The 18,918-nt window shown below is 42.1% G+C and overlaps 1 protein-coding gene across 1 annotated transcript in view; it reads right to left on the bottom strand.

The window, feature by feature from the left end:
- Positions 1-3,739, bottom strand: part of ZFAT (zinc finger and AT-hook domain containing) — a 1,471,085-nt gene extending 1,467,346 nt beyond the window's left edge. The window contains exon 1 of the mRNA XM_044067201.1: positions 3,505-3,739. Coding sequence (XP_043923136.1) covers positions 3,505-3,523 — 19 coding nt within the window. The 5' untranslated portion in view covers positions 3,524-3,739. The remainder of the gene's footprint in view (positions 1-3,504) is intronic.
- Positions 3,740-18,918: the final 15,179 nt, after the last annotated feature.

Here is an 18,918-nt window from a genome sequence, read left to right as displayed (position 1 = left end):
GTTCGGGGAACCTGTGTGTTCATCAAAGAATTGTGTTTCCCTTCAAATAGTTCTTTAAGGTTTGTGTCTCTCTTTCTAGTGAACTTAGGAAAAGTTGATATTATGGTTTTTAGTTCATCATGTAGGGTGAGAATATAATCATTCATTACAATCTAAACTGTACAGGAAACCTACATTTTCCAACTCTTATTTACATTTCAAAAGTGGGCATCCCTTCTACCAAAAAAAGGGCATTGTTAAGGGACAATTTATCAGAGCCTCCAGAATGTCCAGTACCCTTGTTGATTTTTTAGAGGAGATTAATTTTCTAAAGTCCTTGTTTATAGAAAGAGGGTACCCTGTTCCACTTGTTAACACTCTAGCACAGGAGGTTATTGACAACAGGGAAACAAGTTACCCCCCACTTTTGGGTAAAGGTATTCCTTTAAATCCTATTACAAATAGCAAAACACAGGAGGTAATTCATGGTAGTTTCATTTACACTTATTGCCTTAACTCTGTGGAAATAGAAGAAGTTGTACAAAGACACTGGCCAGTTTGTCCAAATATTTATCCCAAATTAAATGACCATAATGCTTCCTCAAAGAAAATCAAGGACCTATGTCAAAACAGCTATGCATACTGCATCAAAGCCTTGTCCCTCTTCTCAGTATCATACAGGCAGACTGACAGGTAAACTCTGCCTTGCACACACAGCCTCAAGAGATCCTATCCTGACAGATCTTTTACACATTGGCAAGCCCAGTTGTAGCATACATAACACACTCAAGGGATTTCAATCTCTTCTGCAGAAAATGTTAGAAGAACAGATGTATCAAACAAAATTCCACTTTTGTGGAACCATCTTCCACTCTATACAAAGAATGATAGTTCTTATTCTATTCAAACTGATACCACAAATTCACCCATGGTTTAGCACACTTGCTCCACACGGATGAGGCAACATGTAAATGTTCCAACATATCATTTTTCTGCAGGTCTCTGAGTTATTTGTGCAGAAAATAAAAAAAGCTAAAAAACATCATGGAATTTAAGGCCATTCTTTTTAAGATTCTCAAAGATTAACAGCCAAGTAAATACCTATGGAAACTATGACTGTACTGTACTGTTTGCAAACTACACAATGAATTCAATTAGCATTTTTGTTTAAGTAGATAATAAAACAATCTTTCAGAAATTTAAGTGGAAACTGCCACTTGTGGACAAGAAATAAAATGTATACATAAAAACCACTACAGTTTGTTAATAAACAATCTTCTTATGTTACTGCACCAAACAAGACAGTCAATATACTGTAACAAGCAAGTAAAAAGAAACTTGTTCCCATTGTTGGTAAATAAAATGACCTCTCGAATGGTCACTGCAGTCAATAAAAGTATGATTAAGCTGGTGTCTTATGCTTTATTTCATACAGGGAAAAGGAAAAAAAGTTCAGATGACAAACTGAGAAACCAGTTTAGAAAAAAACTGTTCAGAAGCTTATCCAGCTCACAGAATATTAACAACTTATATCTTCAGCTGCACTTTAAGATTGTTCCACTTCTACCATATTTAGTGAAAGGCATGAATGCTTCAAACCAATTAAATTAAATGGACAATTCAGTCTTCCAGACTACATAGATTAACAAGAAAAACAATTTTATTAAGGAAAAAATTCTGCATTGCGTGTTAATCGTGAACAACATTTGAAACAAGACAGTGAGTACTTCATAAGTCACATTCCAATAAATGCACACCTGATACATAGATCTTACAATATACCTCTCAAATGTATAGATTTTTGCACAATGTCCAGATTTTTACCTCATATTTTTAATCCGTTTCTCATAAAATTGTGTTTTTTGACAAATCATTTATGGCTGAAGTCAGAAAATAACAACAAGACATTTGAGTTTCTGGCTTCACACCCTTCAGAAAAGTCATGCTAATAATAAAACTCTTGTTCTATCAATTTTCTAAGGTTGTAAAAGCAATATCTACAAACTGTCCCCATTTTTGGGGCCTTTGTTCCCCCCATTAATGATGTCTTTGTCCAGATTTCTTGGTCTAAGAGATTGAGAGGTATGCAGTATTGCTGTACAATTTTCAATAGATGATGGATCAACTACAAGCAATCATTTATCCATGATTTATACTGAATCTATATTTGCACCACTATGTTATTTGAACAGTTGTCTACTAAACAACTGTAGTTTGTTATTCCAGTAGTTTGTTGTTCCAGTCTGCTGACAACTAAGGACGACATAATACTAAGTAGCTTGCTACTGTGCACACTGCATAACTCTCAAACTCTTAGCTCAATAAATCCAGATAAAACCTACAATAATGTGTGGCAACAGGTCAAAGATATGGGCATATTTTAAATGTTGCTGTTATACAACTAGAAAATGACTATAACAGGATTTATGCCAACATGCATTTTCTGAAAGGTATAAAAGTCTGAAATACATTATTTAGTGACTTCAACCCCCAATGATTTCTCAGCACACCACACATTTTATGAGAAACAGACCAAAAAGTGAGTTAAAATGTTGAACATTCTGTGAAAATCTAGACCATTGAGAAATATTCTGCACTGTCATTTTAGATATATATATATATAAGGGCTACTTCAATACATCCATAAAGTAGTACAAATATGGTTCACATTAAAACACACATAGCACATACGCGTGCAAGACAAAACGCTCACACGTTTATTACAAGATACCACCACTACTACACCACCATGCAGAATATAACTCTAAAATAAACTGCTTCATTGGATTACCATCTGTCCCTGTTTGGGCAGTTGTGTCCTGTGGGGAAAAAAACTAAAAAAAATGCAAATGTCCTGAGATTTTTATGGCAAAAATATTTCATAACTCTTCTTTAATATGTGCATAAAATAGTTATTTTGTATCTGAAAAAGCTTAATCAACTTGATTGTTACTATAATTACATATTATTACTTATTATAGTAATATATATATATAACCTAACAAGCTCTTATTTGGCAAAAAAGTAAAGCTCTGTCCTTTGCACTGGCTGAGGGTATGTTTGGTCCTGCAAAATCTGCCGTTTTTACAAAAATGCCCTTTTTGCATTTGAAAGGGTTGCAGCCCTACTACTGCACACAGCAGTAAACAAAAAATCAATAAACAGCACATTTTCGATAAAAGTAACAGCCCTCCCTGTTGACAATGTTATATACTTTTACAACTTAGCTCCACCCCCGCAAGGTGAATGACGTTATAATAAGCATTTGACCTGTGCGTCACTTTCAGCGGGACACCGTACTTCAACATTCCACAAACAAATATATATCTTTAAATTAAAACAAAAAAATAATATTATACATTATTTTCTGTGAAACACAGCAAACACTTATGGAATAACGCCAAACAGTAAAGGCAAAACATGTAGCATCTGCTGCCGATAATTTTGCGGTACTACATTTACCCTTTTTCATTTCCTGCAAAAGTCAACTACGCTTATAGCAGCCTCTTTCACCAAGCTGGTTACCTGTAGGTGGGCCTTCCATGTTATTGTAATATCCAATTTCATGTCACCCAGGAATGAAACGTTTGCTTGTGATATGCCATCGCGACAAGTGGTTTGGGGAATATTGTGTTAAAGCGTGCTAAGTGTCAAAAAATGCATTTTCTTGTTGTTGGACTTATGGCGAATCTGCTGCCAGTAATATGGCTGTTTCAGTCTCCATTAACAGTTCGTGGTGAACGGGAACGTACCGTCATAGGAAGCGTGATAGAAAGGGCTTATTCTAATTGGTTGTTAAGGAACATTTTTTTTATCAGCTGATACAGCGCAGAAATGCCAGATTATCGGGAGTATTTGCAACTGTGTCATTTAATTGACCCTCTGTTTTCTCTCAAAAGTTTTGCTTTGTTCCTCCTAAAACTGGCGATTTTGGGAAGAAAAGTTGCAGGCTTACACCTAATAAATAATGGTTAGGGTTAGAGACTTCTTTTACTTCAGAAAAAAATATGTTAGTTCTTACCTGTAACCGCTTACCTCATTAATTCTGGACAAAGCCAGAAGAAATGGGTTTGGGGCATAGCCGGCTTTAGGCATCAGCGAACCCTGCGCTGCCCCCCCCCCCCCCAACCACATCATGTTATGTTAAATTGATGTTTAATAACATGTCTGTCAAAGAGTCAAACCAACAAAGGCTAGTACAGAAATCATATGTACTTAAAAAAACGTATGGCCAATAATAACTAAATAATAGTAATTTATATCTCCTTTAAAATTCAAAGATGCTCTGGTTATGGTAACAGTGCTTTATCAAGTAACAAACTTCACAATTCCATTAAATATTTTACCAGTGACATAGTGCCGGTAGCACAGTTAAACCACGCTGGTGGAAAGTCTCTCCACTAAAATTAAGAACATTGATTTATTTATTTATTTTACATTTGTTGACAGTGATTGTCCGACTGAGCTGAAGAGCCCTTTTTCAGCGGAGGCCCGGCGAGAAAAGCTCCAACATATTATAAAATTTTCATTATAAATTAGCATTAAACAGCAATTGTACAGGATTATTACAAGGCATTAAGTAGCTATACAATGTTATACAGTGTCAATAATCAGTATAGCATAACTATTTCAAGATGTATAAAAAGAAATATGTCCTTAAGATGAGTATAGTTTTTGGGGTAAGTGGTTAAAAAAATCCAGTTTTATCATGATGTAGCTGCATGAAGGCAAGACAATTACAATAGAATGTTTCCCTGAGGAAATTTGCTTAATAGATTTTAGAAGACAGTAGAAAGAGTAGTCAAGGAAGATTAGAGAGAGCTAGTGAGAAGAGTGAGTTAAGGGTAAAAAGTAGATTAAGGTATGAGAAGTAGGGGATGTTAAGGAGGGAGAGTGCAGTGGCAGGACCAGTGACTTTTAAAGTGCTTTTTGGTGGCTGTCTTAAATTGTTTTTCATGTGTAAGGGTCCTGATTTCTAGTGGGAGCCTGTTCCAGGCAATAGTGGGGTGAAAGCTGTACATGTTGCGTCCAAATTTAGACTTGGGTTTGTAGATTTGTAGTATTCTTGGTTAGTGCTTTGGAGAGATCTGGAGGGAGAATAATGGGAGATGAGAGGGGATATTGCTGGGCAGTAGGAAGGCTGGTATAGGATAGAATGGATGATCTGGAGCTGAGAGAGAAGAAGCTGGTGGGGTAATTCAAACCAGTTTAGCTGTTTTAGAGAGAGACACAGTGATGAGATTTGTAGGTTTGTTGGGCAGCAACTCTAGCTGCCTTGTTGTAGGTAGATTCGAGTTTGGTCAGGAGTGCTGAGTTAAGATTTGTGAGAATTTGAGAATTGTACATTAGACTGAGTAGAAGGTAGGTAAGAGAGAGAATAATCTTGGCTTCAGAGGTAAGGAATGTCTTGTTATGGTAAATGAGCCCTAGTTCTGAATGTGTCTTTTTGATACAGTTAACATGCAAGTCAAATTTAAGCTGATCATCGATGGTTATGCCTAAGAGCTTAGTACTGGATTCTACCTGAATGGGAGTGTTATTAAATGACTGTATGGAGAAGGAGGATTTAATATTTATGAACTTTTTAGATAGGAAGAGTAACAGCTTTTTTTTTTTAGGGTTAAGGATCAGCTGGTTGTTGGAGAGCCATGTTTCAACTAAGTTAAAAGATGCCTGAGTAGCTGAGAAGAGCTTAGAGGGAGAGTTGGCTGTGGTGATGACTGTAGAGTCATCTGCGTATTGCACTAACAATAACTGAGGACAGGAGGTATAGAGCTAATTAGTAAAGATATTAAAAAGTAAAGGCCCTAGGATAGACCGTTGAAGTACACCCATTTTGACAGGGAGAGGAGGTGAGAGTGCAGAGTGCCATCTCACTGATTGAGATCTATCAGTGGGGTAGCTGGAGAATCATGCAACAGTATCAGAGGAGAAGTTGAGGTTGTGCAGTTTGTGCAGCAGAAGAGAGTGTGAGACAGGGTCAAAAGCTTTTGAGAGGTCCAAGAATAGGCAAGAAATAAGTTTATGGTTGTCCATGGCTATAGAGACTGTGTTGAAGAAGGATAATAGAGTTGTAGTGGTGCTATGTTTGGGTTTGAAGCCATGTTGAGTGGGTGTAAGCAGATGTTCCTGTATGAGATACTGCATAACTTGTTTATGAATACATTTTTCTAGTACTTTAGAGAGAGGGGAGAGGATAGCAATAGGTCTAAAGTTGGAGATATCAGAGGAGTTACCTCCTTTGTGTATAGGTAGAGTGTAGCATTGTTTCCAGATGGAAGGGACTTTAGATTCAGAGAGAGAGCGATTACTTAGGATAGATACAGGGAGAGCAAGAGAGTCAGCTGCTAGTAGAAGAAAAGTGGAAGGAATATTGTCAGCTAATGCTGCGCATGGTTTTAATTTAGAGAGTAGAGTTTTGATGTAGCTAGTAGGTACAGGTTTGAGGGAGAAGGTATTTGAGGAGATAGCATTAGGAGTAGGTTCAGAAAAGTTGGAGATGTTAGTAGTAGAGGAGTTTGGGTTAGGGTTCAGTAGCTTAGGTATTGAAGATAGTGGCAGTTTCTTCAGTTGTCTTGTCTGGGCATGGATTGGGGGAGTTAAGATTACCGGGATGTAATACTTGGTTAATAGAGTTCCAGAATTTTTTAGGATTAGATTTTAGGGCTGTGGGAGGTTTGTTATAGAAGTCCTTTTTATCTTTATGTGTTTTTTTTGTCAGATTTCTGAGTTCTTTATATTTTTGTAAGTCTGCAGAGAGTTTAGTTTGTGACCATTTTTTCCATAGTTTGTCTCTAGTTATCATAAAGGTACAAGTGGCTTTTGAAAGCCACGGAGATATGGTGGACTTAATTCGGACATTGCGAGGGGGAGCAAGTGAGTCTAAGATGCTAAAGAAGGTGGAGTTGAAAGCTAGGACTGCTTTTTCTAGTGGGAGTTGGGTAAGGAATTTCCAGTTTACTTTACATAGCCAGCTTTAGGTACTTGCAATACCCGTGGCTGCAGATCTCCCCTTAATCATCCTTGACTGTGTGGAGGCCCACCAAAAGCTGCTGTATGTGGAAAAATAATGAGAAAAAATGTACTAATTTTCTGATTATGCTCTTTTACCTTAATGGCTGTGATATGACTCTTTAAGGATAAAGTTGATAATGAACATAAGCAAGGTAAGCACTAGATAGAGCAGCAGCCCAGAGTGACTCATCTCGGTGCATACTTTGGATTTTAAGGAAAAACTAATGCTTCTTATAGGTTCATAGGTGTGTATTAGGCTAATGGCCCTGGAGCCTTTACAAGCCTAGGCCATAGGATTACCCTGGCATCGTGCTGCCTAACCTTAGTTCCCAGTGCCTCTGTTGAGTAGAACCACTGGAGTGATCCCTGGGGTGAATTTTCTATTTCCCATCCACTCATCAAGATTTCTCTTGAAGAGGGCCAGTGAGGTGCTCTGTTTGACATGTAAGGGAAGTCTATTCCATAGCATGGACAGTCTCTGGGCTATGAACCTGTCTCTCCAGCTTGTTCTGTTGATTGTGGTAATGAGGTTAAGGTCTCTGGAGCATTTCGTGCGGAGGGATTGGGATTTCTTTAGATGTAGCATTTCTAACAGAGCTGGATCAGACATGGATTTGTAAGTCAAGCAGAGATCGCCTTTAAGTAGGCAATATGAGACAGAGAATAGTTGGAGTTTTTTGAGTCTGTCCATATAGGACAAGTGTTTAAGGCCTAGGATCCTCTTTGTGAGGTACTTATGTGGCCTCCAGTTGTTGCAGGTGTCTAGTAGAGGTACATACCAAATGGGGCACTGTACTTGATGATTGGCCTAATGAGTGAAGAGTAGAGGGAGATAATGACCTCTTTCTTCCAGGATGCAAAACCCTTAGTAATGAGATGTGCCACATAGAAGGACTTTCTGACCACAGTGGCAATGTGGTGGTCAAAAGAGAGGTTGCTGTCAACCTGTGTTCCCAGATCTCTTATAACTCCTTCTGTGTTTAGTGGACTACCATCAGTGTGGTAATTCATGGGAACCAGGTTTTTCCCAAAGGGGATGACAACATTTTTTGGCATTGAGCTTAAGGCCATGGTTCTGGCACTAGTCATTGGTCTCAGTGAGGCCTTTCTGTAGGATGTCAGCATCACTTGGGGAATTAATAATAGCTCCCAACTTGCAATTGTCAGCGAACTTTGTCAGCCAGAGTCCCTTCATGTTGGCCTGGACTTCAGAGAAGTAGATACCAAAAAGGAGAGGACCCAGGACCGAACCCTGTGGCACTCCACTCGTGACAGGTCAGCAGTCTGACTTGGAATCAGCTACTTTCACATTGTGGATTCTATCTGTGAGCTAGTTTGCAACCCACCTAATGATATAGGGGTTGATGCCTAGCTTAGTTTTTCTATGATTCCTGAGTGGGGAATGCTATCAAAGGCCTTGGCCAGATCAAGGTAGGCTGTATGAACCACCTTGCCTTCATCCACAGCTCTGGTGACTGATTCAAAGAAGTCGACCAGGTTGAGCAGGCATGATCTACCCTTCACAAAACCAAACTGTGTGGGGTCTAGAGTTTGGAGATTCCCTATATCCTTGTTTATTAGGTCCATGGTGATGTGTTCCATAGCTTTGCATATCAGACTTGTCAGGCTAATGGGGCGATAGTTCCCAGGATCTGTAGTCGCTCTTCCTTTGTGGAGAGGGATGACTGTAGCAGTGCGCCATTCGGTAGAGACAAAGCCTGAAGTGAGGCTGTGATTGAACAGGGCACACAGTTAAGGTGCTAGTTCACGCTGTAGTTCATGTAGAACACAGCCAGTGATATTGTCAGGTCTCATAGAAGCTGTATTTTTGGCCTTGGACATTGTTGTTTTAACCTGTGCAGCAGTAATACTGGGTGCTTGGCAATCTACTGGTATTGTGATTAGTCCTTTGGTGGGGGAGAGAGGGGTAAAGTTGGCACTGAATCTGTCGGACAGTATATTGGCAATATCTGTTGGCATGGTATAGGAGGTACCATTGTGCAGTAGCTCAGTGCAAATCTGGGTATTGCTATGGATGTTATGTTAGCAATGATGTATGTTAGCAATGAAACCCATCCCTTAGGTTCATAGATTAATACTAGGCTAACTGCCCTTGTGAGCCAATTTAAGCCTAGCCAATTATCCTTTGTGAGACTCCAGCCCTGCACCTTGTGTTTGTAAGGCAAACACCTTAACCATTAGGCCACCCTCCCAACCAGAACTTTACATAACTATAGAAGGCCTTGTGGTTGTCTTTACTATCTTCTGCAATTTTGTTTTCATAGCTAGCTTTAGAGGATTTGATGAGGGATCTCAACTTTTTGTTGAGGCTGATAAGGAAGTTCTTCCAGTCTGGGGACTTCACCTTATTCTGCATCAGTTTCCTCCTCCTGTTGTAGAGTCTGCTTATGGCAGAGGACCACCAGATTGGGTTCCTTTTTTTGGAGGAGAGCATCTTGGTTCTATTGGGTATGGTGAGATCCATGCATTTTTGTACATGTTCGTACAGTGCATTTGTGTATGATTCGGCGGTCATGCAACTATTCTCCATTTGCATGGGTGCAGTGAAGTTAGCCTCCTCTGTTTTTAGGAACCCAAAATTAGCTTTGGAGAAGTCATTCATGGTGGTTACCTTTGCAGGAGGGGGAGGGAGGGATGTAGATTTCCAAGGTGATTAGTTTGTGGTCGGATCTAACCAGGGAGGAGTTGACTATTGGTGTAGAGCAATGGTCGCTCATGTTAGTAATGACCAGATCAAGGATGTTTCTACGTCTAGTGGGGGTAAGAATGAGCTGGTCGAGGGCATTGGAATTAATGAATTCCAGGAAACGTTGGGCAATTGTATTGGTACACGAGTAGTTTTTCCAGTTAATGGAGGGGTAGTTGAAGTCACCCAGTATGAGAGTGTTAGGTTGGACCCTAATATTCTCCAGGGTGTTTAGGAATGCGGAATGTGAGTCTTCATAGGTTCATACTAGGCTATCTGCCCTAGGGCATTTATAAGCCTAGCCAGAGTGTGTTTGGCTTTCGCCACCCATTTTAAATAAATTTTGCTATGCCCTTTTTCGAGGTTAGTATACTGTGCCTCTGTCTAACAGTGACACAGAAGTGATACCCGGGGTAAACCTACGATCTCCCATCCACTTATCAAGATTCCTCTTGAAGAGAGTCAATGAAGGACTCTGCCTAACCTGGACTGGGATTTTATTCCAGAGTGAAGGGAGCCTCTGGGTTATGAATCTGTCCCTCCAGCATGTCCTATTTATTTCAGTGCTGAGGTTCAAGTCTCTCGAGCGTGCAGCTCGATGGGATTTGGATTTTCTGAGGTGCAGCATGTCCATTAATTCCGGGTTGGACATGGCTTTATACGTCAGGCACAGATCACCTCTGAGCAGGCGGTATGCCACTGAGTAGAGCTGTAGTTTCTTTAACCGGGCAGAATATGACATCTGTTTGAGCCCTTTGATCCTCTTGGTGAGGTACTTTTGGGGTCTTTCCAGTTGCTGCAGGTGTCTGGTAAGGTACATCCCAAAAGGGGCATTGTACTCAATTATGGGCCTGATGAGGGATGAGTAAAGAGGCACGATGACCTCTCCTGATCTAGATGTGAATCCGTTCATGATTAGGTGGGCTATATAAAATGTTTTTCTAACCACTTTGGCCATTTGGTTGTCAAATGAGAGAGTGCTATCAACTTGGGTCCCCAGGTCCCTAATTACTTCTTCTGTACTTAATGGATTACCACCTATGTGGTAATTTGTGGGCACTTTGTTTTTGCCAAAGGGGATGACTATACACTTTTTGGCGTTTAGCTTGAGGCCATGGCTCATAGGTTCATACTAGGCTATCTGCCCTGGGGCATTTATAAGCCTAGCCCGATTGTGTTTGGCTTACGCCACCCCTTGATTTGAGTATACTGTGCCCTTTTTAAAGTTTAGTTTACTGTGCCTCTGTCTAATAGTGACACGGAAGTAATCCCGGGACAAACCTCGATCCCCATCCACTCATCAAGATTCTTCTTGAAGAGAGTCAGTGAGGTGCTCTGCCTAACATGAATTGGAATTCTATTCCAGAGCGAAGGGAGCCTCTGGGTTATGAATCTGTCCCTCCAGCATGTTCTATTTATTTCTGTGCTGAGGTTCAAGTCCCTCGAGCGCGTGGCTCTAAGGGATTTAGATTTACTGAGGTGGAGCATGTCCATTAATTCTGGGTTGGACATAGCTTTATATGTCAGGCATAGATCGCCTCGAAGTAGGCGGTATGCAACTGAGTAGAGCTGGAGTTTTTTTAACCGAGCAGCATATGGCATCTGTTTGAGTCCCTTATTCCTCCTGGTGAGGTACTTTTGGGGTCTTTCTAATTGCTGCAGGTGTCGGGTAAGGTACATCCCAAAGGAGGCATTGTATTCTATGATGGGCCTGATGAGGGATGAATAAAGGGGCACGATTACCTCTCTTGATCTAGATGTGAATCCTTTCATGATGAGGTGGACTATGTAGAAGGTCTCTCTAACCACTTTGGCAATGTGGTTGTCAAAGGAGAGATTGCTATCAACTTGGGTCCCCAGATCCCTAATTACTTTCTCTGTACTTAATGGGTTACCACCTATGTGGTAATTTGTGGGCACATTGTTTTTGCCAAAGGGTATGACTATACACTTTTTGGCATTTAGCTTTAGACCATGGCTCTGGCACCAGTTATCCATCTCTGCGAGACCTTTTTGAAGGATGTTTGTGTCAACTGGAGAGTCGATTATGGCGCCCAGTTTGCAGTCATCTGTGAACTTTGTGAGCCAAAGTCCTCTCACGTTGGCCTGTACCTCAGAAAAGTAAATACCGAACAAGAGAGGTCCCAGGACAGAACCTTGTGGGACGCCACTTGTGACAGGTTTCGAGTCTGACATGGCTCCAGCAACTCTCACTCTGTGGGTTCTGTCTTTGAGCCAGTTTGCGACCCATCTTGTGACATAGGGGTTTATATTTAGGCTGGATAGCTTATCTATGATGCCCGAGTGGGGTATTGTGTCAAATGCCTTTGTGAGGTCCAGATAGGCTGTGTGGACTACCTTCCCTTCATCTATGGCCTTGGTGACTGTTTCGAAGAAGACGACCAGGTTCAAAAGGCAGGATCTGCCCTTGACGAAGCCAAATTGGGTAGGATCTAGTGTCTGTAGGTCCCCAATGTCTTTGTTTATGAGTTCCATGATGATCCTCTCCATAGCCTTGCATACTAGGCTAGTCAGGCTTATGGGGCGATAGTTTCCAGGGTCCGCAGAGGCGCCACCTTTGTGGAGTGGGACCACTGTTGCTGCACGCCATTCTTTGGGCACATATCCTGTAGTGAGGCTGAGATTGTACAGCAGTTTTACTTGAGGGATTAGTTCTTCTTGGAGTTCATGTAGGACGCAACCCGGGACGCCATCTGGTCCCATGGAAGCAGTGTTTTTTGCTTTGGAGAGGGCGGCCTTCACCTGAGCATCAGAGATGTTTGAGAGGCTGCACTCTGCCGGGATAGATACTTTCTCTTTTGGGGGAGTTTCCACTGAACCTGTCTGCCAGGATATTGGCGATGTCTGTGGGTTCAGTGTATTTTTTGTCATTTAGAATCAACTCAAACAAGTCTGGGAGTTGCATCCCAGGTTCCTAACATAACTGAAAAATCCTTGTGGTTGTCTTTAGTGTCCTGTGCAATTTTTCTCTCGAAGCTGGCCTTGGAGGATTTTATGAGGGATCGTAATTTTTTGCTAGTACTGATCAGAGATGCCTTCCCTTTTAGGGATTTTGCTCTATCATGTAGTAGCTTCCTCCTTCTGTTGTACAGTTTATTTATGGCTGGGGTCCACCAGACTGGACGCCTGCCTTTGGATGATTGGGTCTTGATTTTGTTTGGGATAGCATGATCCATGCATTCCTGGAGATGTCCGTAGAATGCGTTTATATAGGATTCTGCAGTTTGGGCCATAGTTTCCACTGGCCCTGGGGCCTTGAAGAATTCCACTTCAGTTTTGAGAAGTGTGAAGTTCGCTTTTGAGAAGTTTTTCACTGTGGTTTTCTGGGCTGGGGGTGGGGTCGGGATGTGGATATCCAGTGAAATTAATTTATGGTCTGATCTTACCAATGAGGGATATACTTCTGGTATGGAGTATAGAATCCCCATGTTGGTAATGATCAGGTCTAGTATGTTTTCCCCTCTTGTGGGAGTGGTGACTAGTTGTTCCATAGCATTTGAGTTTATAAATTCCAGGAATCTTTGGGCTAAGGTGCTGGGGCTTGAGTAATGCTCCCAGTCTATGTTTGGGTAGTTGAAGTCGCCCAATATAATGGTGTTCAGAGAGATCTTAGTGTTCTCCAATGTTTTCAGGAAAGCCAAGTGGGATTCCTGACTTTGAGAGGGTGGTCTGTAGGATGCTATTAACTGAAAAGCAGTCTTGCCCACTGTCAGTTGCACATGGATGGTCTCCGATACTTCGTGCACTGCCACTAACCTGGAGGTGTGGATATCCTTGATAAATATGGAAACTCCCCCTCCTTTTGTGGTTCGGTCCGGGTTTTGGGGCCGAAAAGTATGATATGAGGTATAACCTGGTAGTGCTGGGGTGCTCTCTGGGGCCTTGAACCAGGTTTCTGTCACTGCACAGATATCGATGTTCTCCATACTGAGGAAAGCTTCGAGTGCATGCATCTTGAGGTTAAGACTTCTGGCGTTTAGCAGCATTATCCTTAGTTTCTTGTTCCTTGTGCTGTCTATGGAGGTGGGTTTGACTTTTGAGCCTTGCCTAAAAAAGGCACTATGGGGGTGGCAAGAGCCTTTGCCAATATCCAGCCCAGGGGTGACAGGTGCAAGCCGTCCCTAGCAAAGCAACGTGGCTTGTCGAGCATGTCATCCCAGGCTGACAGACACTGGATCCCCTTTGAATGACATCAAAATTTTAGCCAATTGTTAAAATCGATCATTTTGTCTTTATACTGTGGCATCATTCTAGGTGAGGGTAAGATGCTGCTCAAGGTCAGGGTCATACCAGCCTGGGCTACATGATCAGAGAGCTCCTCTATGTCTCTTTTCATGTAGTCGAGGGAGGTATGTCTCAGGTCATTCACGCCAGCATGTACAATGACTGAGTCATATTTGTATTTTCTTTGGAGTGACCTGAGTGCTTGCGTTATGTGGCAGATCTTAGCACCCGACAGGCAGCTCACTGTGACCTTCTCTTTATTCAGCCTGGTGAGCGGGACGTCAGTGTGTCTGACAATAAAGTTACCTATTACAAGGGTATCAGGTGTGTTATTCAGCCTTAAGGGCTGTGACTGCTTGGCACACTGACTTTGTGTGCTATGTGTTGTATGTGTTTTGTTTTGGGGTAGCGTTTGCTTGGATGTCTGCTTTGGAGGTCTCTGTTGCTTAGGTAGATTTTTATTTAGAGCCTCCGAGTATGTTTTTGTGTTTTTATGTGTTTGGTTCGCTGTTGTGGTGGGACTATGTGATACTGGAATTCTGTTGTGTGCGGTTACCTTCTCCTGACTGATTACACCAGTTTTGAGATGAGAGAGCTCAGCCTCCAGTTTGGTTATATGGTTGCATCTCTCACATAATTTGAACCTGTTTGGAGGAGAAGAGGGTTGTCCATGTACATGAGACAGTTGTAACATTGCCTCAAAATTCCCAGATTCACCAGCTGGACTGGAGAGGAAACCATTGACTGACCTTTGGACATGCTAGAGTAATATAGGGAACTGAATTAAAATGGACCAGTAGGGGACAAGGTAATCGTAGAGAGTATAAGAGTAAGTAGTGCTTATGGTTTATTAGTGCTAACTTGTAAGATTACTTATTTGGACCAGTGAGGGGCCTTAGAATGAGAATATGGTGTTTAATTTGAGAGATAGAGCAGTTCTAAGGGAAAAAGTGAAGAGCAGACTTTGTGGAGCCAGGAATAGTTTAAACCCAATTAGGCGGTGCTGCCCGATGTTGCGCTATGTGCAAAAGCGCGCAAAACCGAGCAAAAGAAGGTTTTAAGAGAGGGAGATCAAGGAGTTTGGAATTGACCCAAAATGGCCAATAAAACTACAGTTTCAAGGCAGTAACCACTCCCACAGGGGCAGGCAGGCTGCTCAATGTTTATCACTGCCACTGATGAACACAGAGACTTCTCTTTAGCCCAAGCAAACAATGGCTTCCAAGAAACTTACAAACAGTTCAGAACAGCAAATCTGTAACTGAACTTTTTTAAATCTCAGAAAAGTGGGAAAAAAGCAAGACTTTTTTGTTTTTTTTGTGTTTTTTAAGGAAAGCAGAGGTTCACAAGTATCAACAAGTTAGAACAGTGCAGTAAATGACCCCACACTTGAGTGCTAGGCCAGAGACAGATAAAATGCAAGTTTTAAGAAAAAAAACGATTTTAAAAATAAGTGCAGGCAGGAAATTCAGTAATCAGCTCTAGGTTGTGTTCTAAATACAGTTACCAACACAGAAATCAAGTTTAACAAGCCAGAAAATGCTCAAAAGTTGGCGGCAATGCAGAAAAACTTAACAAATAATCTGAAGCAAAATACTTAAAATCTCAAAAGTGGCTCCTTTCTTCTCTCAACATTTTCTCCTCTTGGTGGGTGTTTCACCAACAGCCAACAAGTCCAAAAAGATGCCAAAACCACGAGGCAATCGGGTTTTAAAAGAGGGAGATCAAGGAGTTTGGAATTGACCCAAAATGGCCAATAAAACTACAGTTTCAAGGCAGTAACCACTCCCACAGGGGCAGGCAGGCTGCTCAATGTTTATCACTGCCACTGATGAACACAGAGACTTCCCTTTAGCCCAAGCAAACAATGGCCTCCAAGAAACTTACAAACAGTTCAGAACAGCAAATCTGTAACTGAACTTTTTTAAATCTCAGAAAAGTGGGAAAAAAGCAAGATTTTTTTGTTTTTTTTTTAAGGAAAGCAGAGGTTCACAAGTGTCAACAAGTTAGAACAGTGCAGTAAATGACCCCACACTTGAGTGCTAGGCCAGAGACAGATAAAATGCAAGTTTTAAGAAAAAAAAAAACAATTTTAAAAATAAGTGCAGGCAGGAAATTTAGTAATCAGCTCTAGGTTGTGTTCTAAATACAGTTACCAACACAGACATCAAGTTTAACAAGCCAGAAAATGCTCAAAAGTAGGCGGCAATGCAGAAAAACCTAACAAATAATCTGAAGCAAAATACTTAAAATCTCAAAAGTGGCTCCTTTCTTCTCTCAGCGTATTCTCCTCTTGGTGAGTGCTTTACCAACAGCCAACAAGTCCAAAAAGACGCCAAAACTACGAGGCAATCGGGTTTTAAGAGAGGGAGATCAAGGAGTTTGGAATTGACCCAAAATGGCCAATAAAACTAGAGTTTCAAGACAGTAACCACTCCCACAATGGCAGGCAGGCTGCTCAATGTTTATCACCATACCCAATAGAACCAAGATGCTCTCCTCCAAAAAAGGAAACCAATCTGGTGGTCCTCTGCCATAAGCAGACTCTACAACAGGAGGAGGAAACTGATGCAGAATAAGGTGAAGTCCCCAGAGTGGCACTAGTTGTCTGTTTCTATGAGGCCCTTTTGGAGGATGCTTGTGTCGGCTGGAGAGTCGATTATGGTGCCCAGTTTGCAGTCATCTGCGAACTTGGTCAGCCACAGTCCTTCTGTGTTGGCCTGTACCTCCGAGAAATATATACCGAACAAGAGAGGTCCCAGGACTGAGCCTTGTGGGGCGCCACTTGTAACTGGTTTGGAGTCTGACATGGGTCCAGCAATTCTAACCATGTGGGTTCTGTCCTTGAGCCAGTTTGCAACCCATCTAGTGACATAGGGGTTTATATTTAAGCTAGTGAGCTTATCTATAATGCCCGAGTGGGGTATTGTATCGACGGCTTTTGCAAGGTCCAGGTAGGCTGTGTGGACCACCTTCCCCTCATCAATGGCCTTGGTGACTGTTTCAAAGAAATTGACCAGGTTTAAGAGGCAGGATCTGCCCTTAACAAAGCCAAACTGGGTAGGATCCAGTGTCTGTAGGTCCCCAATATCTTTATTTATGAGGTCCATGATGATCCTTTCCATAGCTTTGCAGACCAAGCTAGTCAGGCTTATGGGGCGATAGTTTCCAGGATCCGTTGAGGCACCACCTTTGTGGAGAGGGACCACTGTTGCTGTATGCCACTCTTTGGGTACATATCCTGTAGTAAGGCTGAGATTGAGCAGTAGTTTTATGTTTGGGTTTAGCTCTTCTTGGAGTTCATGTAGGACGCAGCCCAGGACACCGTCTGGTCCCATTGATGCTGTGTTTTATGCTTTGGAGAGGGCGGCTCTTACCTGAGCATCTGAGATGTCAGGGGGGCAGCACTCTGCTGGGATAGATATTTGCCCTTTTGGTGGGGAGGGGGGGGGAGAAGTTTGCGCTGAACCTGTCAGCTAGGATGTTGGCAATGTCTGTGGGTTCGGTGTATTTTTTGTCATTTTGGACTAATTCTGAGCATATCTGGGAATTCCCACCCAGGTTCCTAACATAACTAAAGAAACCTTGTGATTATCCTTAGTGTTCTGTGCAATTTTTCTCTCAAAGCTGGCCTTAGATGATTTTATGAGTGCCCATAGTTTTTTGCTAATACTGATCAGAGATGCCTTTCCTTTCTGGGATTTTGCTCTATCATGTAGTAGCTTCCTCCTTCTATTGTATAGTTTGTTTATGGCTGGGGTCCACTAGACAGGATGTCTGCCTTTGGAGGATTGGGTCTTGGTTTTATTTGGGATTGCATGATCCATGCATTCCTGAAGGTGTTCATAGAATGCATTTATAAAGGAGTCTGCGGTCTGGGCCGTATTTTCCACAGGCCCAGGGGCTTTGAAGGATTCCACCTTGGTTTTGAGGAGTGTGAAATTTGCTTTAGAGAAGTTTTTCACTGTGGTTTTCTGGGCAGGGGGTGGGGTCGGGATGTGAATATCCAGTGAGATTAGTTTATGGTCTGATCTTACCAGTGAGGGATACACTTCTGGTCTGGAACATAGAGTCCCCATGTTGGTGATGATCAGGTCCAGTATGTTTTCCCCTCTTGTGGGAGTGGTAATAAGTTGTTCCATAGCATTTGAGTTTATAAATTCTAGGAACCTTTGAGCTAGGGTGTTGGAGCTAGAGTAATGCTCCCAGTCTATGTTTGGGTAGTTGAAGTCGCCCAATATGATGGTGTTTGGAGAGACCTTCATATTTTCCAGTGTTCTCAGGAAGGCTGAGTGGGGTTCCTGGGTTTGGGAGGGTGGTCTGTAGCAGGCTATAAACTGGAAGGCAGTTTTACCCACTGTTAGTTGCACATGGATAGTCTGTGATGCTTCGTGCTGTGCCACCATCCTGGAGGTGTGGGTATCTTTGACGAACATTGATACTCCCCCTCCTTTTGTGGTTTGGTCCAAGTTTTGGGGCCGAAAAGCATGGTATGAGGTATAACCTGGTAGTGCTGGGGTGCTCTCGGGAGCCTTGAACCAGGTTTCTGTTACTGCATGGCACAAGGCCATGTCAAACCCAGAGCTGTTGGACATGCTACACTTAAAGAAATCCCAATCCCTCAGAGCCACACGCTCCAGGGATCTAAACCTTGTCATCACAATAAACAAAACATGCTGGAGGGATAGGTTCCTGACCCAGAGACTCCCCAGACTCTGGAATAGATTGCCCATACATGTCAAGCAGAGTGCCTCTTTGGTCCTCTTCAAAAGGAACCTTGACAATTGGATGGGAGAAAGGAAATTCACCCCGGGGATCACGTCAGTCGCCCTGCTAGACAGGGGTCCAGGGAAGTAAATAGTGTGGGAAGAAATAGCCAGGGAATTGTTATGGCTAGGCTTGTATAGGCCTTAGGGCTGATAGCCTAGTACCAACCTATGAACCTATGAACCTATGCACAGATATCGATGTTC

The sequence above is a fragment of the Protopterus annectens genome, chromosome 3.part1 (assembly GCF_019279795.1).
Source record: "Protopterus annectens isolate FY-2018-M chromosome 3.part1, PAN1.0, whole genome shotgun sequence".
NCBI classification, from domain to species: domain Eukaryota; kingdom Metazoa; phylum Chordata; order Ceratodontiformes; family Protopteridae; genus Protopterus; species Protopterus annectens.
Note: the sequence above shows the minus strand (reverse complement) of the source record. Positions and strands in the feature narration are given on the sequence as shown.